Source organism: Chroicocephalus ridibundus, chromosome 22, assembly GCF_963924245.1.
Source record: "Chroicocephalus ridibundus chromosome 22, bChrRid1.1, whole genome shotgun sequence".
NCBI lineage: Eukaryota > Metazoa > Chordata > Aves > Charadriiformes > Laridae > Chroicocephalus > Chroicocephalus ridibundus.
Genome location: NC_086305.1, coordinates 3,844,831 through 3,869,254, shown reverse-complemented (window position 1 = coordinate 3,869,254; position 24,424 = coordinate 3,844,831). Strand labels below are relative to the sequence as shown.

General features: G+C 50.7%; 1 protein-coding gene across 6 annotated transcripts in view; it reads right to left on the bottom strand.

The window, feature by feature from the left end:
- Positions 1-24,424, bottom strand: part of SBNO2 (strawberry notch homolog 2) — a 64,961-nt gene that overhangs the window by 23,289 nt on the left and 17,248 nt on the right. For 2 of the 6 annotated variants that reach the window (XM_063357814.1, XM_063357815.1), the window contains exons 4-5: positions 20,040-20,163; positions 3,251-3,415 (exon numbers count right to left, since the gene is read on the bottom strand). In XM_063357814.1, coding sequence (XP_063213884.1) covers positions 3,251-3,415; positions 20,040-20,163 — 289 coding nt within the window. Of the gene's footprint in view, positions 1-3,250; positions 3,416-9,694; positions 9,981-20,039; positions 20,164-20,708; positions 20,728-23,741; positions 23,839-24,424 lie in introns of those variants that run through there. The other 4 variants (XM_063357819.1, XM_063357820.1, XM_063357816.1 and 1 more) reach the window with 3 other exon arrangements.

Below are 24,424 nucleotides of genomic sequence, written 5' to 3'. Positions count from 1 at the left end.
TGAGAAAACACAATGGATCACATGAACTATTTTTAAAAGGTATTTCACAACTTCATTACAAATGAAGCGAGCGTGTTTTGCCTGTAACTCCTGCAAATATTTACCAGCGGAGCAGCAGCTCTTCCCTCCGCGAAGGGGAGAGCCCCCCCTGAACCGGTGAGCAGAGCCAGCACGTCACCCATGTCTGCTCTCTTCACGGAGCGCAGCTCTCCCCGCACAGGCTCACGAAGGCAGCTCCGCGTCCGGCCACTTCCTCCTCCCTCACAAACATTCCACCTACAGCTCCAGCACTGGCCACTCGAGATAAGGGTCTCTCAGTGAGCTGGAAAGGTTCAGCGTTGCGCCGCCTCATCGTCCAATTTTGCTCTCTCTCCCCTTTCTGTAAACCCACTTCCCAAAGCCAGTGACGGCTGATACAAAGAAGGGGGAAAGTCAAGTTACCGATATAGTCTTTTCCACGCCGTCTCTTCAAATTGCTACATGACAGAAGACAGTTCATTATTTTATTTTTTAAAGACGACAAGGTACAAGGCCATTCCTGGGCCTGGGCTCCCCGTGTGGGTCTCCCAGGCAGGACACATCCAGCTTCGCTCCTGAGATGTCCCGCGCATCAGAGCTCTTTACAGAGATCGTTTCTGCTCCGCCTGAACCTCTGAGCCTGAAATTCTGGGAAAACTACTCTCCTGACCCGCCAGTGCGAGGGTAGCCGTGGCTGCTGGGTCAAGCTGACCGTGCAGCTACAACTGGGGGATGTGCTCTACCAAAACAGAGCAGGGCTGCATCTGCCTGGGTGACGCACGGGGTAATGGGGCCGACGTTCGGCTTTGGACTGAAGCTTCGTAACTGCTCAGGAGCCAAAATTCCTGCTATTTTATGGGAAGTTCTGGTGGTGTAATGGGTGGTGTAGGGAGGGCCAGGGAAAGATTATCTAAATTGCTTGTATATTGGTGCAGGACATCAGCAACGGCTCCGTCCCGTACTGAGCGTTACAGTAAGGAACCTTTTCCTCGGCACCGCCCTTGAGATTTTGCAACAGATCACCTGTTTAACTCCTTTAACACCAGAAAAAGCATATTTGAAATTCAGGTAATAAAAGAGTTGCCAATCTTGAGTCAACCTGACAATCCATTTACCGAGTGTCCTGTGAGTTACCACCTCCCGTGCCAAAATGAAACTGAAGTCTCCTGACTAGGATGTGCTTAACTGACACCTCCTCGGGAAACGCCAAACTCAGGAAAGAAACAAAAAAAACAACCAAAAAAAAAAAAAACCCCGCCACCCCCCAATCACCTCTGTCTTCAGAACACACAGATAAGATAACGTTTAAAATAGCTAAAGATTCTTTTCAAAAGGAAGCGGTTTATAAATGGAATTCCAAGGAGTTAATTGGCCTTATCTGAACCCAAGTGCTCTGCGGGACAACAAGCGGCGGGAGGACGTGAAGAACAGCACGCGGAGACCGGAGACGGCTGCTTTGCCACGGTCAGACGAGTTAGTTCACACTTACATGACACATATTTGTTTCTCACTTGCATTCTTTACGCTGGATTTAGAGCGGCCTTTCCCACTAAGTTTTTTGCTGTATATTCCACAGGCACAAAACTGCAAGCTTTCTTAGGCATCGAGTACCTCAAAGAGAGTTCACGTGCTCAGAAACAGGACACCGCAGAACTATTTCTACAGCCATTTAGGCTACTATGTAAAAAAAAATACTATTAGGAGACTAGGAATAATAAGGCACATGCCTTCTCTGTCTTGGGGGATGTATCTGTTTTCCAGCACTTTTAATCATCCGGTTTACAAGCCTGTGATTCCTCAGCCGTTTCTTTGGTTCCAACAGTTCAGTGCCATTCCTGCTAACCCCTCACAGACCTCAAGCGCAGGCTGGTCCGCAGTTGGCGGGCTGCGTGGGGATGGCCTGCACAGCCCTCGATCCGCAGCACATTCCGCCCGGGAAGGAGGGCAGCCATGTCCTCTGCCTCGCTGGGGGCCAAGCAGGCGCCGCAAAGGTCTATAAAGGTGATCAGATCTCACCGGTTTCCGCAAGAGCTCGGGTGCCTGATTTGAGGATCTGTGTGATGGCTCTAAGGTCTCACAGAAAGTCTACGGCAGACAGGAGCTGCCATTCCCCAGGTCCCTCGCCACCAAGCCACGCTCCTTCAATGCCCAACCTGTCGCTGAGCCACAGCGCAGCAGCGTTTCAAAGCAGAACCGCTGCCAAGGCTCTTACTTCCAAGCTGTGACCAACAGCCAGCATTCACCACGGAAATACAGTCAAACACCCTACCAACTGCGAAACGCAGCCTCTAAAAACATGACAGAACCTCAAAATACAACTGTGACTAAAGCACGGGCGTGCCAGATGGCGTTCTGGGGCATTCACGTCGGGTGTTTTTCCCCCACAATCTTCGTAAGAGAATGACCTGCAAGGGAAGCTACCGCGCGGCTGGGCATGCACTGCGAGAGCTGCGATCTAGAGGTTCAGATGTGTACGGTATCGGTTCCGCCAGCAACCAGAGCTGGTGGCTACCCGTAGCGACAGACCCAGGTTGTGCAATAGTGAGTAATCAGTCCCTCAGCCCCAGCAGCTGAGGGAAAACAGATGGCAGAAGGCTGGTAAAAATGCACAGAACCACATGTTGCTGCGGGACTGCCGGGAGATCACCCGCCCAGGAAAACCAGGAGATGTCAAAGCTTGCAGGGACTTGGATTCACAAAGTAAACACAAATGGTTAGTCTTAAATTGAGACAGAGTTTGTTTTTTTAGTCATTGTTACTGAAATATTTGCCATGGAGAATAAACAAATGGGGGCTGCTGCTGCTGGGGACAGTTAATGATCTACAACACGGTGTTTTTCCTGGAGTCCATCTCTTCAGCACTCCCGAGCACCCTGTCACAGGCCACTCTGGATCTGCTGAATCCCGGTTCAGGGATATGTCTTCCTCGTGCGGCACCCACCTGCCACAGCTGTCGGAAGAGGTAGTGCCTGCACCGCACTCCGAAGGAGTGCACGTATCCCTTTGCGGATGTCCGGGTTTTCTCCTGCTTCCAGGAGACTAAAGTGTGTGTCATCACTTCACCCCTTCCCTCCTTGAGTGAAGTTGGTAAGAGCAAAATAGCATCATCATACCGCAACTTCACCCCGTAGGGAAATCGGGTTGGATTCTTAAATCCTTGGTGAAAACGCCGCGGGATGAAGCCTGAGGTATTTATGGTCTGATGGGAGGATGGAAGAGGAGCAGCCCGTACCTCTATTTGGTTCTGCTGCGGCGTGTTTACATCCCATAGTGTTGGCACGTGGTTCAGACTGTCGTTAGACAAGAAGTTCTTGGGATCCGCAATGTCAGAGAGGGAATCCGCAGGGGACGAGAAGAGGGAGTTGTTGTTGGAGAGCTCATCGAGGTATGAAGAATCCTGAAAGGGAGAAATGACCACAGTTAGAGACGGCGGGATGAGAAGAGCAGAGAGCTCTTTTCTCACACCTACTCATCCAGGAAGTTTTAATTTCTTGCTATTAAACGAGCAGCTCTGCTGCTTCATGCTCCACAAAACTTCAAAATTAACTTGTAAATGAGGACGTGCTCTAAGTGGCTCTTTTAAAATCTCGTTTTCTTGAAAACGTATGAAAAACAGTGACTGGAGAGAAGCGCTGGTACACGTTCCAGACTAACTCAGCCCGTGGGCACCTCTACATACAGGAGTGGAAGAAAGAGGAGTGTTGAACAAAGCATCAGTCACCTCAACTTCGTATTTGATTAAAAATAAGGGGTGAAAAGTCCTCAGTCCAACACCCAAAGGCCTCAAGTATCTCATTCATGCGCAGAAGCCCACAGAGTACCTGCTACGCCTGATAATGACACAGCTGCTTAATTGCAATTTATAACAGCGATACCTGGAGGCTTTGGGAAAAATTAGTCTCCTCACGCCAAGTTGTGCACAAACGAGCCTGCCAGGAGCAGGGGGGGGAAGGAGAGCTAGTGTCATCTGGATTTGCATCTGGATAAATCTTGGCAAATTTACCAGCCCTTCTCCCAAGGGCATGCCTCAGCCCGGACAAGACGGGAAGGTGCCCCAGTGCAGAGGATCAGGCTCTGCCCTTGCTCTTTTTCTGGTGCCGGCAGTGAGACAGCTTACAATTGTTTTATTTTGTGCTGACCCAGTGATGATGGTGGTTTGAGTCACACGGAGTCCAGCTCAGAAATAACCTTCGGTCCCCTCCCTATCATCAATTCCTCGACTGGTTTTTCAGACTTCAGGTGGCAAGAACCCATCACGGAAAAGCACTTCTCTCTGTAAGCCCTTAGCTCTGGCACAGGTCACTGCACCTTCCCTGACTCCAGCACCGCGCCTCAGCTCTCCTTCCACATCAAGTACCGCTTCCAAACTTTTTCAAAGCAGAAAAACTTTGTCTGCTGTTTACTGAAGAGCAGCACACTTCCAAACACCAAGCTCCAGCGCACAGGTCCTGCCGGAGCCGTGCCTCTGCCCCAGAGGGACGGGCAGACAGACCGACGGCTCTTTCCTGGTGCCAACACAACTCGGTTCTGCGGCTCTGCGGAAGGGTCGGGCTGTCAGCACACAGCGGCCCCAGCTCTCCGCTAGCCCAGATACCCAAACGAGTGTGGTAATACTGCAGCGCGGCTGCCAGGAGAGCCACAGTGTCTGATATGAGGAGAAATCGCTGTTCATTTCCAGTTAAGGGCCAATTTCCTACTACAAGGCAGAAAGGCAGCCAAAGATTTTTTTTTAAAAGTCACTTAGCCCTGCCTGACATAAACCCATGCAGGGCTGAGCCTGCCTGCGCGGCTCCTAAGGGCTTCAGGCCAAGAGCTGGGTCAGACTCCTCCCGGGTTGCTACCAAAAGTTACGGGTTTACAGCATTTAAAATCATCCAGACACATTCCTGCTTCCCAGATATGTCTCGTTTGATGCCCGAGCGGACAGTCCCTGCTCCGAAGCCTCAGGTACAGGCGCGCCGAGGCACTAAAGCAAAGGCAAACAGCAACACAGCACAATGCAACGGGTGAAGTTTGTGTTCATCTAATACTACCTGGGGGGGCCCGAAGGCTGAAGGAGAAAGGGCTGTTCGCCGGGCTGTGGTGCCAGGGCGGTCCTGCCGTGCAGGACACCCTCCTGCTGGCTCCGGGCACGGCGCTGATGTGACACCGCTGCTGTCTGCCCAGCAGCAGATGGGCAGCGCTTCCTGCGCAGCTCTTACTCTTGATATTTCTGTGGCTATTTTAGGACTACCCAGAAACCAAGGCTTTTCAGAGACTGAAGCAGGCATCTACATTTATCATCTCAGAATGAAGTGATCTCTGGGAACAGGACTCTGTTTCACGCTCAAGAAAGTAGGAAAACACTCGGGTAAATGTGGCATTTCTTGGCCAGGGAAGTGCCTCGTGCGTCCTGCAGGAACCTCCCACAGCCTCAAGCTCCTGATGCAGAGCACGGTACGGGCGGTATATGTGGGATTCCAACTAACATTGTTCATGCTATTGAGGTCTTTTTTCCATCTCCCAAGGTCTGCAGCCCCTCTCAACTTTCCAGTCCTCTGCAGAGACACTTGCCGATTACCTCGAACTGCTGTGCTGCTGAAACAAGCCATCGCCCCCCCTTTGCATCCTCCCCACCCTTCTGCTTCTTCCTCTGCACTCAAGATCCCAAGAACAAGAGCTGCAGGAGTTCTACAGCCTCCGGAGCGTCACCACGATCTACACCCCTGCGCTATCACACCTCCTCAGATCCAACCGGGACGGAGAGGCGATGGACAGGCAGATGGTCCTTCACCCATCTGCTCTGGTACCCGATACACCGGACTAATGGAGCAGCCAGACCCGAAGCAGCTGGAAACTCCACTTGGGGTGTCTGACAGTGCAGATACCACACAGAATAAACACAGACTGGTATCAAGAGGCTCATAAGAATTGCTTTGAAGAAGTTACTTTCAAAGCGCAGCACTAGAAGCAACAGCTATTATCTCCTTTGAGTTCCCACCACAACACAGTGACACAAACAGCTCCGGAGATGGACCTGGAACTACAACTCTCCCTCTCGAAATCTGTGACGCTCCAAGTGCTGTGTCCACAGGCGATGCACAACGGCTGGTTAAGCAGCCGGTCCTGAGACACAGACGTGCTGCTTTTCACAGGCGCCCGGGGCGATCATGAATGCAAACCTAAAAAAAAAAGCACACCCGGGGCCTGGCCACCTCGCACAGGTCGCACGAGGTTCGGCAGAAGGAAGAGCAGGGGCTTGTTCCCAACAAGCCCTCGGAGCTCAGGTCACATGAGGAGCTGCAAGAACGAGTTCCTGTCCGTAACAGGCAGCGGGAGACATCACCATCCTTGATATTAAGTCTAAAAGATGAAAGGCATTCAGTATAATCTGCATGCGGAGAGGAGAAGCACGTTTTTCCTCTCTCAAGGACAGGCAGGCCTGGGAGATACCCGCTACAGACAAGACAGAGCTAAAGCAAAAGGCTGGAGCTGCAAGGAAAGCTCGGCTTTGTTTAGCCAGGGTTGGGTTTTTTTTGGTTTTTTTTCTTTTCATTATGAAAACCTTTGCCACACAGACCCATTTCGGCATTTAACTGACTGCGTTCCACCTGAGGGCTTCACCGCCCAGGGAGGGCGGCAGCAGCACCTCGAGGAGTTGGATGGTCCCAGCTCCCTGCCCAGTCTCATCGCTGCGCTTCGGCGAGACACTTCTGCGCAGTTTTATTCATTCGCAAATACCACACACAGAAGTCAGTCCAGGAGTAAACGTCTGCAAACACGTGGGCATGGCAGCGGGGAGGCTGTGGAGGAGACTGGAGAGGCCCACGAGGGTCCCGAAGAGAGGAGGGTGCCGAGCTGGGATAGCAGTGGGATGTGAGAAAGCACTGGACACAACCCGAGACACCACGGGAGCACCCTCCACCTTCCCGAGCCCTCCGGTCCCCCAGCAAAGGGTCCAGCCCCCCCACCTCCACCACCGTCCCTCTGCTCGGGGCACCTGGCTGAAACGGGGAAGAGGAAACGAGCCTCCACAGCAGAGGGAGGACAATATTCGTCCTGGAAACGACTTCAGCGAGCCCGTCCTCTTGCAGTATTACGAGGCATTAGTCACAAATTTCAGTCTCCCATTTGTCTTGTCTAATTACATTATCTAAAGAGCACTAAAACTAGTAACGTGGTAGATCCCCACCCTGAAGAGCTTACAGTGCAACCCTGGTAAATTGGGCTTGTTTATATACAAACTGCAGGGTAATTATTTAATAGGAGACCACGCTGATAACTACAGTCTGTGTCATTATAAACCTTGAGTAATCGCTCCACTGGTTTACATGGAGCAGACAGGAGCTGCTGCCTTAATCTCCTCGAGGGAAAGGAAGGCTCCTCACCTAAACCACAGAAACGCAGCTCATGAAATAACAGAGGGAGCAAAAGAATTCCTCTCCTCAACGGGATAAAGTCACCGCCAGACCCACCGACGCTTGGATACCAGTTACAGCTGATCCCAGCCACAAGAGACCCTCAGCCAAAAGGTGCCGACCCCGATGCACAGACAGAAGTAGCTGAGAACGAGACGACAACATCAGGGGCAGAAGAAACAGCCCAAGAAACCACGAAGAGCGAGGAGGTTCCAGCGAGCGAGAGCTGGAAGGGGCGATGGGGGGCTGCAGAGCCAGCTCCTGCTTTTCCAACGGCCTGACGTGCTTGAGAAGCTGCTCGGTGATATCACCCCGGAGAGGTCACCCATCTCAGCCCACAGAATTCGAAGCAAGTCCCTGTTTAAGACTGATTGATAAGAATTTTAAATTTTTCTCATTGGAAATGAGAGGTTTTTTACACTGAAAGCACTCATGTTTCAGTCAAAGTCAAATCTCTGCAACAGATGGAAGTTTTCCTGCAAGGCAGGATCTGTATTTCAAACGCTACTCTGCAGCCACTCTCTACGTAAATCTTATTTCTGGAATTAGACTATTTGGTTTTGGGGGTTTGGTGTGTTTTTTTCAGATTTGGTTGGTTGGTTCCCCCCCCCCCCCCCTCCAACTTAGCATAGCCTGCAACCAGAATCCAGACAGCACTCTGCAGATCACCACCAGCAGGAGTTTTACCGCGGGGGGCCGGCAGACCTGCTCTGCCTCCACCTCTTCGCCCGCTCTGTCACGCACCGCTCCGCTCGAGACCTGCTCTGCCTCCACCTCTTCGCCCGCTCTGTCACGCACCGCTCCGCGCGGGACGGCGAACTCCCGGGCGAAGCGCTGCCTCCGAGATCTCAGCCCCGAGCGCTGCGTCTCACAGCACAGGCTCTGCCCAGTTCCTCCCGTTACAGAAGGACAGACACAAACAGAGACCCTGATATTTACTGGGAAAACACGGTTCAGAACCGACTGTCTGAGTCCGATATGAAGTTTATAGAAGCCGGCTACGAAACGCGAAAGGGCAATTCCCATGCAGCGAGGTCACTGCTGAGTGGGGAATGGAATAAGGGGCCAGCGACGCAGAGGCCACGCAGAGCCGCTTGGGGGGGGGCTCGCCAGCACCTTCTTTTCACACTGAAGTTGAAATAACCCCAACAGACTAGAACAGGAGCCAGGGAAGCAGAAATCACTGCCTGGTCTTCACAGCAGAAGATGCTCGAGTGAGTGACTGGATAAATCAGTGATAACCATTTGCCAGACTTCTAAACTGTGAGTGCAAATGAATCGCCAGTCGATGCTGCTACGGCACGTTATTTCTATCGTTATCCCAAAACAGAAAAGTTAACAAAACCAAGAGTTAACTCCCTAGAAAAGATCAGGACAAAAAAAAAAAAAAATCAGGGGAAAACCACCCAACCACTTAACCTCTTTCTCCCAGCCACTGGAAACAGCGCAGTTCCTTTAGTCAAAAAAAAGTCTTTGTTAAAAATAATGGAAGAACAGGTGAAGTCTAAATACAGAAGGAGCACGCATCCGAAGAATATTTTGGCCATCGAGCCATCAATATAAATGGTTTATTTGCTCACAATCCAGACACAGAGGAAACAAATACTCCTTCTGCACAATAACTATCCATTACCCCACTAACAGCACACAGCTGACAGGGTTGGTTTTTTTTAAAAAACAACATATATACACACAGGCAAACACAAACATGCATACCCCAACAAAGCTGCGCTGCCAGACAAGAAAGATTTGGTGTCTCGAAAATCACAGATTAAGCAAATTATGTTTCAGGAAAGGCAGAATCAACTGCTGCAATATAAGCAGTCGATAGCTAAGAGAAAAACTTTTAGCTGCCAAAACCCCAAGTCTTTCTAAATACGGGGCAATAAACTCGCAGCCTTACGGGTTCAGTGCTCCGGCTGGCAAGCACCTCCCTTGCTTTTCTGTACCCAGCATCTGGTTTAAAAATAAAACTCCTGAAAGCCATTACGACTACATAAACACACCGATCAATTCTCCACACAGCTCCTCTTCCTCCGAGTTTTGCAGTTACCGACCAAGCTCTGACCGACAGGAACCGTCTCCGGGTCCCACACGTTTCAGTAAAATACATCTCACACCTTCAGCGGGGTAAAGCTGCTCCCAGAGCCGGCACCCCCAAACCCCCGCTGCCCTCGCACGATTCCCGGGGAGCAGCTGGAGCCCTCTGCCCTCGCAAACAAAGCACACCGGGAATTCCAAGGAGGAAGAAAAAAGAAAAAAAAAAAAGCAGGCATTACCTTGTAGAGAGACGGGAACTTTAGCCAGAACTGCATTTGGGACATTTTAACACAGCATTCAGTTTGCTGTCGGCAGAGCAGGACGCGGATGGAGCGGTAAGGTGAGATTTTTCAGTATATAGTGGAGAAAGGTCTTCATTCATGACCGCGACAAGCAGCAACAGCCGGGAAGAGAGCTCATCAAGGGTTTTTAAAAATTAACATGCAGAAGAAAGGAGTGAAAATGGAGGAAAAAAGGACAGCCATCCAGTGCGTCTGTCCTAAGCCTGTGGAAATTTGCATATAGCGTTTAGTCATGAAGGAGAGTGCTCTTACTTCCTCTAAGCACAGGGCTGACTTTCAGGAAATGATGCCTGCTTGGTAAGTCAGTGAAATTACTGGCAGCGCGAGGAGAATTACTGTATGTGGTGTAATTCAACCACAGCTACACTGTAAACAAAGCTGAGCTCCACCGCGGCCGGCGCGGGGCAGGAGGGCTCCGGGCTCAGCCCCCGAAGGACACACCAGTGCTCCCCCCCCCGCCCCCCGCCCCCCCAGCTTTGGGGCTGGGGGCTCCTGCCCTCCTGATTTCAGGGGCTCAGACAAAGCAATCCCACTGAAAGAGGTCATGAAAGTCTTCGCAAATTGGGTTGTGGTGTCCCCCCCCCCCCCCCCCAAAAGCCACGAGCTTTCTTTTGTCTTCGCTATCTGCCCCACCCCAAATACTGCAACTAGAAAATAAAAAGGAGTAGCTGTTTTCTTAACTAACTTTTCTAGATCATCGTTGTTTCTCAGTGTCCAGGGACATTGCCTTCTTCTTCCCAAGGCCTTCCCTTTTAATTTTAACAGTTTTGGTATCAGAAATAAGCAAAATTTCTGGTGGGGACAAGAAAAAGGCACAAGAAAGGGACACCTGGGAGGGATGTGGTCGTCGTAGGCTTAAGGAAAGTCTGGCTCCAGCACAGCCCGAGCCTGAGGGAGAAGTGAGTTTTCCGAGAGTACCCAATGCCCCGCAGAAAAACCAGAACTTTTCGGTCGGCTTTGGGTGCAAAAGATTCCCATTTGCTTCTCCCCAGCACGGCCGGGAGGTTCTTTCCCAGGGGCTGCTCCAGCCTCACGGCTCCGTGTCCGGGAGCACAGCTCCGGCCAGGCTTGTCTGAGAGGGCAGGAGAGGGGTTGGACATGGACAAAGCTGGCGGAGCACCGACCCCGCTGGGCACAGGGAGAGACCGCTGGCTGCACATCCCTCCATTCCTACCCCGAGTCCTTCCATGCAGCCACGGCACGGCTCCGAGAGAAAGGCAGCTCGTCACTTGGTGCCTGCTGCCGTCGCTGCTGCAACAGCTCCTGGGGCCTCGTGCCCGGAACGGCTGGAAAATCCCACATTGTGTGGCACTTCTCAAAAAAACCAAAACTTTGGAGCGACAGGAGACAGCGAAGCCCCTACCTGGCCTGCAAGAGGTGAGAGCAGAAAACAAAGCGCTCTCCCATCGCTCTGGGAATCAGGGGGGACAAAGCGGAGGGGGCAGTTTTGCTTTACGACGTGGGATGAGGAGGGAGAAACTGCAAGGAAGACGCGGTGGGTCCCAAGGCTGGAAAACCACCCACAACAGGGCTCATTTCCAAGGGCAGCTGGGTACATGGCACAACCCACCGCAGCACAGCGGTTCCGCAGGGATTAACACTTTAATAGCTCTTAATAATGAGGATCCATGTTCCGTCAGGCGGAACACCTAGTCCAGGAGAGGGGTGGTTTTTTTTTCAATAAGCAAACGGGAAAGAAAAATGCCTTTCCCCAGGCTCTCAGGCTGCAGCCGGGGCTGCTGGTGCCATGCTCAGGGGAAGGGGCAGCCCCCGCAGCCCTTGCCCCCGGAGGAGCCGGAGCATCGAGGATGGGCTCTTCCCGTTACCGGAGCACATCCCACCTTATCACAGCACATCCCACCTCCCGGCGCAGGCTGCGAGCAGCAGTTAACGCGAGTGCTGCTAGAGAAGAGGCATCTGCAGGAACCGCGGTGAAAAGGGAGCGTTTGGTTTCTGTGGGCAGCTGGGTTTGGGGCGCAGAAAGGCAGGGAGTTTTGACTGCTGCTTTTATCTGAATTTGATCGTATTTAATTAGCTGGTAGTGCCCTGGAGCTTGGGATAGGTGCTTTAATGATACGTTTGAAGTGAAGAGACCAAATACGTTTCTGAAATGTCTTAATTAGTGACTTGCTGGTGACTGCCTTGCTGTGTGACCTTGATTAAACCACCAGCTCTTGCCTAAGACTACCAAGGTCTTGCTATTTATGCAGCCTTTAAAAAGCAGGTGGTTTATTTCCTCTTCCTTTTCTGTAAGTGGACAAAATAGGGCAAAATGTAGGCAACAAAACTGGAACGCCAAAAGGAAGTAAGATATATGACATTGTTATAGATAACCAGGACTGCTGAATTGATTTTGCAAGACCACAGTAATATAATCACAGAAGATAAGATAACCCACTGAGAAACCGCCACCTGGAATTTTAACAACCTGTCCTAGGGGAGAAGGCATGCCACAGCGCTTCTACTTTCCACAATTAATTCCTAAACACGCACGCTGACAGTCAGGGACAGGAAAGCACAATTATTCCCGCATTCACATTAACTTGACTTACTGCCTTCCAGCAAAATCTGAAACGCACAGCCCAGGGAGTTGCTTTGTTGGGTAACCTTCACCGCATCCCCCACCGCCCCTCACCGCTGACCTACAGGACACCTTCCTCAACGTGCTGGCCGCTTCTTGAAAGCACGTGCGGAACTTCCAGGAAAGCAGATACAAATCAATCTAGAGTAACACACCTGTACAGGAGAAGACCTGGCAGCTCATCACCCTCACGCAACCAAAGAGCTTGGGACTAAATTTCCCGAAACACTTAGCTGCCAAAAAATGGGGTTTCCAGCCGTGTCCAAGGACACTCCAGGCTCAGCTTCCCGATCCGGCAAAAGCCATCGGGCCCCTGAACGTCTCTGCGAGCCGAGCTGCTGGGTGTCCATCCCATGCAGACAGGCAGCTGCCCACACCGGAGGGACGCCCAGGCAGGGAGTAGGGTGTAACACTAAGATTCCAGCAACATATCCTGGAAAAATAAGCCTAAGAGCAGCTAAAGGGTGGTAGAGCACTGAATATCTGCACGCTGCTCTCTGTCCTAACGGGGCTGGGTTCTTTTCAGAGGGATGAAAGATGGGAGAGAACGTATTGCACAGACCGTGCCTTGCCTTTCCTGTTCCCACGACACGACTGGTTTCACCCAGGTGGGCGCAAGGCTTCGCTTTGCATTTGGGCTGTTCTGAGAAGCAAGAGCCGCTCCAGCCACGCGCAGGGCAGCCCCTGCGCCAGTTTCAAAAGCGAGCGAGAGGAAGCAAGGTGCGCAGCGAGCGCCTGCACCGCGAGGCTTTGACAAGTCAAGACCACAAATGGTTTATTTTTAAAACAGACACCAAGAACAAGGATAACGAAGCAGCTGGTAGGTATTCTTTAGCCAGAGCTGAAATTCAGTGTATGCGAGGCGGGTGTTTGGATCCGCCAGCCCTGACAGCACACGGCTCCCTGGAGGACCGGAGATTTGGAAGGCAAGCGCTGCTTGTTGAGGGATGGGGAGAGGAGCAGGAGACAGCCTGCCCCCGAGCAAGCCCAGGGGGGAACTCCCAGGCTGGTATTCTGTGAAATAAGGAGAAACCAGGAAAACTCATGAAGCATAAAGGAAAGGCAGCAAGAGAGTAAACTCTTGCAGGTGATGCTGAAAGCCGGAGGAAAGCATTGCGCGGCAGCAGGCAGGGAGATGCTGCGGCTCAGGGAATAACAAACATACGAGGCCAGGGAAAGAAAAATGAGCGAAGGTCTTTGTGTCGGACGCAACCTTTCTCTTGGTGGCTGCTGTGGCAGGACCACTGGAGTTTTGAGCGCATTTCAGATCAGGACACACACTGACCGCCAGCAGAACTGGAGACGGGGAAACTCACTCGATCAGACTGACTCAGACGGATTCTGCTTTGAATTAAAGCATCTATTTTAAAACATCCCCCAGCGGTCTGCTGTTAAATTATATTACCAGCATTTTTTAAGAGCACTCTGTGTTTCAGACCAGGACTTTTCCCGCTTTTGTCAGCTTTATGAAGGGGAGCAGGCAGAGAACAGCACACGCCAAGAATTTCAGGAGCAGTTCTCCACGGCCTCCTGTGCCTTCTCTCCTGCCCAGAGGTGGACATCACCGTTTGAAGGTAGCAATACAGATGAAAACTAACAAGTCTGGAACGGGGGAGATGTCAGAGCCCGCCAGGCCCTCATACTCCCTCTCTAGAGCCATAGGCATCTTGGCTGGCTCCTGCAATCCACAGCCAACCACAACTGACAACAAGTTATGCCTCAAAAGCAGAATTACTCTCACTTAACCACAGGTATCTCCACCTGAGATAGTCCCAAGAGCTCCTCTTAGATATGACACGGAAAGATTTACTCCTAAAGGACGGTTCACCCAACCAAATGGAGATGCTGCTCTAGAATAATGCCGGCTGCATCCCAGATGTGTCCCCTCCTCCTTGGTAATTAGCTCAGGGTGGCTAAATCAGACCATCAGAGCAAATCGAGCACTCGGTTGGTGAATCCTGCACTGATGCCTGAGCCCTGCAGCCCAGGAAAGGGCTGTGAACCCAGCACAGAGACCGACCAGCTCCCGCTGTGCCCAGCGCCAGCACAGCTCACCTTCACGCGGCTCACCCCCGAGGCAGCCAAACCCTTACACGTGCCAACAGCCCAGGCTGATGCCAGTTTCTTCACAATACTCACGCAGCTCCGAGCTGGGAGCCCTTGTGGGCGCGTGGCCGTGTTACCTGGTGCATCATCAAGCGCGTTATCTGATGTTTCATCACCCAGGCACCCCCCACGGCTGAGCCACGGTGAGAGCCGGGCAGCGGCAGACACACAAACACGGTGCTCGTGGCCGTCCTGACAGGCAGCGCACGCCGTCATCGCCAACACAATTTCGCCGTACTTACTGTAACTAGGTCAGATGAGCCGTTATAATCACAGCCTTCGCTTTTCTAAACCAAGATCTGAAGTGTTAGGCATCTCACCTAAAGTGGTTTTGAAGTGTAATTAAGTCAGTCAAAAGCCCAGCCCTGGAGTGCAAAAACAAAGACAGGAGCATGTAAAGTGACTTGTTCGCAAAATGCTTCAAAGGCACGAGAGCCAGTTAATTGTCTTCAAATTGATTTTAATATCTGTATTCCCCATAGACATAACTCCAGGACAGCGATAGGAAGTTCCAGGACGTTTCTTATTCCAGGAAACTCTTCATTTCAGTCAGAACCAAGTCTTTCATATAATTTAATAACTGTTACATTGATTTCTCTTAAATCACCACAGCTCCGTGCACTGAAGCACTTTTAGAAATTAATACTTTTTTTAAGAGTAGGTTAATTTCACTCCCTTTCTTTAACGAGAAAGATTAATAGGAGGTTGCAAGGGGCTGGTAGTGAAAAGAGGGCTGGTTTATGATTAACACGTGCAGTCAAGAGCCCCCGTACACCACAGGCAGATCAAACACGGCCGTAACTGCGCCTTTACAGCATTACTGCAAATGGCTCTACCCAAGAGCTGCCAAGTCCGCCCTGCCCCACAAGCTAAATCAGTCGGGACTGACCTCCTTCCTTCACTCCAAGCACAACTCACGTTTTAAAAAGGGTATCCAAGTTCCCTGCCAAGTGTTTATACGCAGAGCTGCTTCACAGAGGAGAGAAAGGAGCTTCCTCAGAGCCCCCTTGCCCACCCGCGACGTCCTCACCTTCCCCGCCCAGCAGGAGCCGCTCGCCCGCGCTGCAAAGAGATGGGGCAACTTTTCAGCGTGACTTAGGGCAAACGAAGTCAGAAGAGGCGGCTTCCGTGCGTTCAGAAAGGTCCTGTTCTGGATAGCCACAAGGAGCAAGTAAACCAAGTTAAGCAAAGGGAAACACAGATCGGCTTTCAGAAACAGGCAGGATCATTTGAGATAACAAAGGGAAGGAGGAAGTGGGCAGAGCCCCGTGCTTTAAGTAACTCTGAACAGGACAGAACAGTGAAGTTCAAAGAAAAACCCGGGTGGCTAAGGGCAGGGACCATTTCTGTGACAGGTATGCTTTTCTACAGCAGGCTGCTCTGCTTTTATGATAAGGCTCTGGGGACAGGTTACAGCTCAACACACCCCTGCTGAGGGACAGCAGATGCCAAAGTGTAAGTTAAAACCTCCTGGATTTGGTGTTTGTTGGGGCAGTTAACAGCTCTCGCCATCAGCAACACAGGATAGCACTGACACGGTAAAAATGCCTGGATTACGGCACACAAGCTCTGGATCCCAACTCACCAGCACCCGGCTGCAGGAACCAACAGCAGAGAGTGAGGGCAGCAACGAAAGCCAAAACCGGCTGCTCTTCAGGACTTCGATTTCTAAGGACATGCGTGCAGTTAGGGGACTTTTTACATAAGGAGACAACACCACAGGGTTTGGGCAAGACTTTGGCTTAAGACAACCGTTCCCAAGATCAAGAAGTGCTATCAGAGCCCAATATGGCTTCATGTAACTATTTTCTAAACCTCAGTTTAAGCCACTTGTTTATATAAAAGAATGCCAACAGATCGGCAAGGATGAATCACCCAACAGCAGGCCAAAAACCCAAAAATATTGTGGAGGAAACAAGTTTAAGTTCACATTAGGCTGCTCTGACCATGCAAATGAAGCACCTTTTCCAATCTGCAGGAGGTGCTCAGCTGCGGTACACGCAGACGTCGCTCTTCACCAGACCCAAGCGGCAGCGGTGAATGATTCAACTAAAATGAAATTCCCAGAGCACTTAAGAAATGTGGCAACTCCCACTCACGGCATCCTCAGGCCAGCAAAGGCTTTACACTCTGCAGGTCCAGCTGAGGACCTCCAAAACAAAATACGGAGAGAAGACGGGGGGAAGCAAAGGCCAGTGCTGGAGGAAAACACGTCAGCCTTCCCACTCTCCGGACCCTCGGGTCCCCCGAACCCCAGGGCACACGAACGATCCTCCAATCACTGCCACCCACAGAAAGTGGTTCCTACACAAATACCTCAGAATCATTAGTCATTTGCTCTTTAGACCTTTTAAATCCATTTTCAGTATTCCTGGAAAACACTGTAAGGAGACAAACTGCCTACAGGCTACGCCGTCCGAGGCCAGGCTGGAGCCCCACTGCAGCCCAGAGCGGCCGCAGGAACGTTTCGGGGAGGCGGTGTTCACCGAATCGCTGTCACGTCATGCACTGGGATCACAAAGCTTCCCTCCGAGTCAGAGATGACATTTCCAACTCCTTCCCCAGGACAGCACGCACAAGTCAAGCACTGGCGGGTTGCCGAGATACACGAATCGCTGTAACCCAAGGGGACAGCACGCTCTGCTGTGCGGCTGAACCAGCACAGGTCAGATTTTGGTATCGGAGCAAAGACAAGAGAATAGTCTGTATTCACGTGTGAAATCAGCACAAGTTCTCACACAAGCACCTAACCGACCTCCTCTGCCCAGTGACCACAGACTTAATCACGAATCTCTTACCAAAGCATGCAGCAGACTCCTCATGTTCGCTCTTTGGTTTCCCTCCTCTGTTTGGCATGGCCGTAACAGCACAAAGTTTAATGGGAGTTGCCACTCCTACCACCGCAGCAGGCAAGTACGGAAAAGATAGGTACTTTCCTGTACAGTCACCTGAGAAGATGTAACCACCCAAGCTGCTCCCACACCTTCTGAATGGCATGTTTCGGCTTCCCAGGCAGACGGCTAATATTTAACAGTTTGGCATCTGGGACAGCAAGAAATCAGTAAAGTGGAAAATATTGCTGAAGCAAGGGATGGAAAAGCTCCAGGACGCTCCCGGATGACTCCAGATTGATGCCACTGCCTCCAGTTAAGTGCCTGCTGCTCTACCAGATCCAGGCTCTAATTCTGGCTCCTGTGAAAAAAATCATCAGCTTTTCTTTGGATGAGCAACGACTAGTAGCTCAGAAAACCCTAGGTTTTATCAATGGCTTTCCATGTTAGCGCTTCGTGCATTCTAAGAGGTGAGAGCACCAGGAGCAAACCATGTAGAAAGCTCACAAGTCAAAAGCCAAGTGTTCAGAACGGCTGGTCTGGCTCCGTACTTCAGCAGAACACGCCGTTTGAGCTGGAGGATGACTAAAGACTGAAACATCTCTTCAGGACAGAGAAGAGCACACCACTAGCGTTACTTTGCATGAATGGGCACTGTCACACGGGACACGCGGCAAGCGGTCCTGTCCCGCTGCCCCGCGGCACCTCCAGACAGACACCACCCCTCTGAGGTACGAACTCCACCACATCAGTTTCAAACTGGCAAACAAAGCTCTAACAAAGGTCTTATTCAGTGTTTCTCACTTTCAGAGCACGCAGGGTGACACATCAGCGCCTTGGGTTATCTGTGGGAATCTCCGGAAGGCCCCAGGCAGTAACAGTCAGCGCACAGGCTCACGGACCAGCGCCAAACAGGACGGAAAAGACCCATAAAATACTCTCTTCCTCATGGGAATGCACATGGCACAATACCTGAGTATGTGCTCTGCCTTGGCTATGTTTGATTCAGAGGAGGACACTGTTATTTCTGTACGTGAAGCAGAACAGCACTCTCAAGCATGTTGCAATAGGTGCAGTCTCACAACAGTTGGCTTGGAAAGAAAGGGTCCAAGCAAAATTGTGACTGCCCACAATCACCTCGCTCCCGACTGTCACTTCCCCTCCAACAGGATGAGAGTGGCACAAGAATTATTTCTTCTTCTGGAAATCATTTGAGGTCCTTTATCTCTGGTTTGTCTCAGAGCCCTCCTGCTCTTTTATCACCTAGATAAAAGCAGAAGCATCTCCTTTCCACAAAGAATCTCCAAAAATCTGCTCTTCCAAGCTGGCTGAGATCGATTTCTGTGATGCAGCAAGGGAAGGAAGCTGATCGACCACTTAGATACTAGAAAATACGTAAGTTAAAGAAATAATTAAGCCCTTTTCCCGTTAAACCCATCAGCCAAACTACACCAGACCTGCAAGCTGAGACCTGCGGAGAGGACCCCGCTCCCTCTTCCCATCGCAGCCCGTTAAATGGCTTCCAGTTGATGAGATCACATTTCTGTCTCATTCCTCCCGCAATTAATTCTGCGGGAGGCGAAGATCAATGCTATTACGATTCATTTACTTATCTGGTTTTATCCAGTTAGAAGACTCTGGTCAACAGCCACTGGTGACCGACCAGTCCCGCTGTGCCAGGCCAGTCACTAACGCGAGGCACCCCAGCAGCTTCGCTCAGGGAGATGAACCTGGGCTGCCGCACCAGCCGCTCACCTCAAAAGACACGAATCCCCAGCATATGTAAGTCCAGACCTGCAGAAATCGGAGCCCCGAGGAGGCTCAAAACCTCTTTAGCCACATCAAGAAAATAAAAGCACAATTAGGGGGGGGGATTAACACATCCGCCTCAAGAAGAGGGGAAATGCATCAATTTGCTGATGCATCAATTAATGAATCACGCAGGAAGAAGAGACAGATTACAAAGAAAAAAGTTTCTGTTTATACACGTGCCTTGACATTCAGCAGTTCCTGAAAATAAAATACATTCAGACGCACACAGCAGCTTAACGGGGCCTACTGACGTGTTTCTCGGTGTGCCAAAGCACGAAGCCAGCACAAAGTACATCCGTAGCGCCCCGGCTCGTCCTCACGCCTCCCTCGCGCTGTTTTCAGCAACTCAGGGCTACGGTGTAAGGCACACTTAGACTTAACAGTGAAATATCTAGAAAGGTCAATCTTCACCTCTCGGTCCCTAAAGACGCCAAATGAAGCAGGGCGACTGTTCATCCCTCCCACACTTCAGCTCCGCAAAAAATGGCCTGGCTCCAATCGGAGTTTGCTAGGCACCGAGTTGATGTCTTGCCTAAAGATTCACTATTCAGGAATCCCCCGCTTGGAATCAGTGAGAAAGCACAGGCAACATACCCGAGCGAAGAGCTTCAGGAGGCAAACGATGTGACTGACTGCAGCATGTTCGAATTCACACTTACCTATGCCCTCCTGCAAACGGGATTCTCCCCTGCGCCGTCAGCGTTTGCGTTAAACACCACTTTAAAAGACAGAAGCGGTTTTACCACAGATAAGCTCCTACCACGCCAGCGGAAAGCTTCTGAATTGCTGTTGTCAGAGAATCCATCCCAATTGCACACAACTATCAGGTGCTGGGCAAATTTAAGATACTGCCCGTCTCTTCCTTTCCCCTCAATAAGGCAATACTGAAAAATAAAACCCATCACCAGAAAGCACCATTCTCCCCCAAAGCCGTCAGTGGCTATGTACTCACCTGAGGAAAATCACCATTTTTTGGTAAGAAGTCAGTGGGGTCCACAGATGCATAGTTTGTATCCAAGAAATGTGGTCTGCTGATGGGATTCATATAAAAATCGTGAGAGGAATTAAAATATTGCCTGTAAGGAAATGGGAAAAGCAGTTACTTCCTGTCAGTCCTGAGCATTTCTGAGGTTGCTTCAGACTCCATCAGCAGCGGTGAGGCTGCGACTATGGGATGACACATACAGGAGACTGATATTTCAAAAAAGCTGCATTTATCCAGAAGAGCTACCTAGGCAAATTAATACATCTACCCGTTATATCCTACTTCCTGAACTCAGAGTGTAAGAGTCTGGAAAGCTGTATTAGGAATTCAATTCTCGGCAGTTCATGTAAATAAGGAAGGACTTAATAGATAAAAATGGTCTGCAGGACTAAATAATATCTCGGTCCTGACAACAAAGCGAAATTAAGCCTCTGAGTTGTCCCAGCGCCAAGAGATTGACGGGTGTGATGGAACCTGACGATCACACGACATAAGGACCAGCATCAAGTTTCACGGAAATATCACACCCAAATGCTAGTTTGGGACATAAAACTGAAACAGTCCTGCAAACTGGCAGAGCCAGGGAACAAAAACACACGCACCCCCCCTTCGCACACCCTTGACGGGGAGCTTTACCGCTCACAGATCTTCGCGTACAGACAGATCGAAAGGGAAGGTTAGGGACATGCAAAGGTCTCCCGATCCCTCGCTCCTGGGGGGGGCCCATGCCCCCAGCACCGCTTCCTCCCAGCCGAGCGGAGCTGAGGATTGCAAAAGGGCCGACAATTCCCTTCCTCCTTCCCAGGAGTTGCCTCTGGCCTCTGTTACGCGACCGTCTTCTGGTTTTGCTATTTCACACGCGAGCCCTTTCCCTCTCCTGCAGGAGCAAGGAATGTGCTTCGTAATCTTTCCCGTAAGGGCTGCGCGCTCGCGCCGCTTGGGCAATCGCCACCCAGCACGTTTGCATGCTGGAACCACTAAAACGTTTCACCCGATCTGACTGGTTTCCTCTAGCGGCAAGTTGTAGGTTCTTCATAATGCCAGGGGTTACAGAACCCACAGCAATAAACTTTAACAAGGCACTAGGGGGGAGGGAGAAACAAAATTTGAAAAGAAATACTACCCAGGAACAGAGCTCGGGAAGGGCTGCGCTGCCAAAGTATTATTAAGCAATTAAAATGCCATGTGTGGCTAGCAGCTCATTAACACACCATGCTTAACGTTTACATATGTATTTATGTACAAACACAGTTATCTCGCTCTGCTAAATACGTTCCCCCCCACCCCCCCACACCGTTTTTTCATCATTACAGATAACAACTCCAAAAAGGAAGAGCTCCCTCCCCCTCTTTTCCCTTTTCCCTTCTCTCCGGTGCTGCCACTGGTTTACCTGCGGCAGAGACACACCAAAGCGGCGACCGAACCCCGTGCGAATGCAGAGCTGGGTTCAGCGCACCTGCACACAACAGCTCTGACAATCCAGCACCGACTCTCAGCTCCTCCTAATCTACTCGGGCGAATTAAAATCTGAGCATAAATTCTGGGAATTAATGTATTTACACACAGGAAAAGGCTGGTTTAAATTGCTTTCAAGTTGAAACCACTGTGGTCTCACTGTCTCTGTTGCACGAGGACAGAGCTTGGCCAGAGCTAACGAACTAACCAGGCAAGGGGAAAACTATTTTTACCGGAAAAGTGAACGCCGCCTCCTATTTCACCAGCACCTCATGGTCTGGAGAAGTCAGTTAAGGTAACGGGAAGGAGACCAAGACAGCCCCAACCTCGCTGGCCTGAACTGCTGTGCCATGACCAGCTCTGGTATGTTATTTTGCTTCCTTTAATCTTGGTTTTCAAATCTGTGAATGTGAGATGTGCTTTCTTCTTCCAGTCTGAAATAAGAGCCAACAGCAACTCAGTGTGCTGCTCTGAGATCCTCTTAGGAAAGCCACCAAGTACGCAGCACTTGCCAAAGTCCTTTTAGTCCCTTTGGTGCTGTGCTTTACCCTTCTTTCAATAGAACTTAAAGATATTCAACCTCGTTTGAAGACCTGGCATAAAGCCCCTGACAGATTAGCTCAAATTAAACTACAAAAAAAGAGCGTTAACTGGAAGACTCAAGCATGGGAGCCTTGCTGTATTGCCAAAGCAAAGATGTGGAACCAGCCTCGTAGCAAGACTGCCCTGTACGTACCTGCTCAGCCTCTCCAGGACTGACTTACTGGTGAACTGCTCCATGGAAGCTACTCTGGGCCAAGAGCTTCCCCTCAGAGGCTGAGGGTGTTCACTCTGTAACTAAAATTCATTTTAGAAAGGAAATTTATCCTGGGTTTAATCACACTGGGTTTACAGAAGACTGCCCACTTGCACTCATCATGAGATCTGACTTCAATCTGCAGCACTGAAGAAGGAACCAGGCATCTGGACAACAGAAAACACCTGCATTCACCAACTCCAACATTACAAGTCCACGTCCTGTCATGGAGACACTCAGCTCAGCCACGGAGAGCCAGGCTCCAGCTAACCCAGCCCACCCCAGAGCCAAAACCCCTCTGGGTTGAGCTCGGAAGGCAGCCAGGGACACGCACAGCCGAGGCCCGTCCAACGGCTGTGGGCAAGTGCTACACCAGTCCCTTTCAGGCCACGGATTCACTTCAACCGTTGAGGTCGGCTACTGAAGCTATCAAGGCCCCACATCAATAATTAACCTCATAATAACTAAATACATATGATTATTTAGTCAGGGAAACTCATCTCTTCAGTGCTGAGATTGAGTTTCCTAGGGAGTTTGGAGTCATCTTATTTGACTTCTTTCAGCTGCGGAAAACCAAGTGCTGACCTTCTTGACGAACAAAACCAGACCTTTTTGACCCAAATGACTAAACACATTTAGTCATTAGGTTCTTAGAGAAATTAATCTGCACTAGGGTGCAGTTTAGACTGGGGAGGCACTGTGCTCTTCAGCCAGAAGAGGCTGCGCTGGCTCCAACCAGCCCCCAGAAGAGGAACGCTCCACCGCGACTCCACCAGCATCACCGTCACCTCCGCTTTGCTCTGCAGAAAGGTAGCGACCCCAGTGAAACCACACCAGCAGAAGGGAAGGAATAGCTGGTCTCCCACCTCGGTCTGTTTCACAAAAGGGAAAGAGGGAATCTGGCTCCAGAGCTCCGTTTGAAGAAACGAGCATTTCGTTGTGCCAAGAGGAGGTTACGTGTGCTGACCCAGTGGACATCCGTCAGCAGGTACCAGTTCAGAAAAATAAGCGTTTGCTCCCTGCCCCACAAGCAAGACAAGCCAATAAAGCCAAGCCCAAAAATTCAGCTGTTACGAAAAAAATATATAGAAATCTAACGAGAGGGACATTTTCCTGTAGGAAAACACGAAGGAAAGCACGTTAAGGTGTGCAACATTCAGAACCCAGCGAGCACCAACAGCCTTACTGCAGAGATGGTTCCTACCATCCTTTAAGGAACAAAGCAGCCAGCCTGGAGAAACTCTTCCATCCCCGAGTCCTGGGACATTATCAGCTGGGTGGGGAGCATCTCTGGATCGTATCAAGTTCAGACAATTGCTTTAAAGAGCGAGACTGCTTTTTTTGCTGCCACCCACTCTAAAGATAGCAGCAGTGGAACAGTTTGGTACAAGGCAAACCTGAGCTGACATCTGACTCACCCGAATCTTTTGATGTCAGTCCAGCCAGTGGGTCTCGGGGTAGGGCTATTTCACACACTCCAACAGAATGTTGTTGGGTGGGGTCTTTTTTGTTGGGTTCCATCAGTTTGTTTTGTAAAGAATTTGATCATTTTCTTCAGTTTTACCGAAGCTCAGGACCTTCAACAGCAAGACCTAGAGGAACACGGTGTGGACGGGCTCGTACAGGCGTCCACACCTCAGAGGAGAGCAATGCAAGGCACACCCCTCCCAGGCCATGGGGCTCCATGTTTTGACGGCTTAACTTTGCTAGAACACTCGTTTAGACTACTGCGACATCGCGCCTGCCTCGCACGCTTCATACCAGCTGCTCATCAGTGCATCTCATGCCTTTGAAGCTCTTCTGGGGCCATGCTGCAGCTTCACTGGAGACCTCCTACGTGCATTTTGGCCAGGCTTTATGCTCTGATGTTATAGCCCTCCATTCAGAGATGCAAACTCCACACCTCAGGCCAGCAGAAGATCAGGCTTGGCATCAGTCTGGCACTTCTTCCCCGTGATGAGACCAATTCTTGTTTTTCAAAGCCTACTTCACTGTTACAGTAAGCCACACTCCACATGCAGGTGGCAAAGCAGAAAAGAGCAGGAAAACAGCAGGAAAAGAGGGCCTTGTGTGTGCTGGAAAGTGGGGAAGAAAGCTTTGC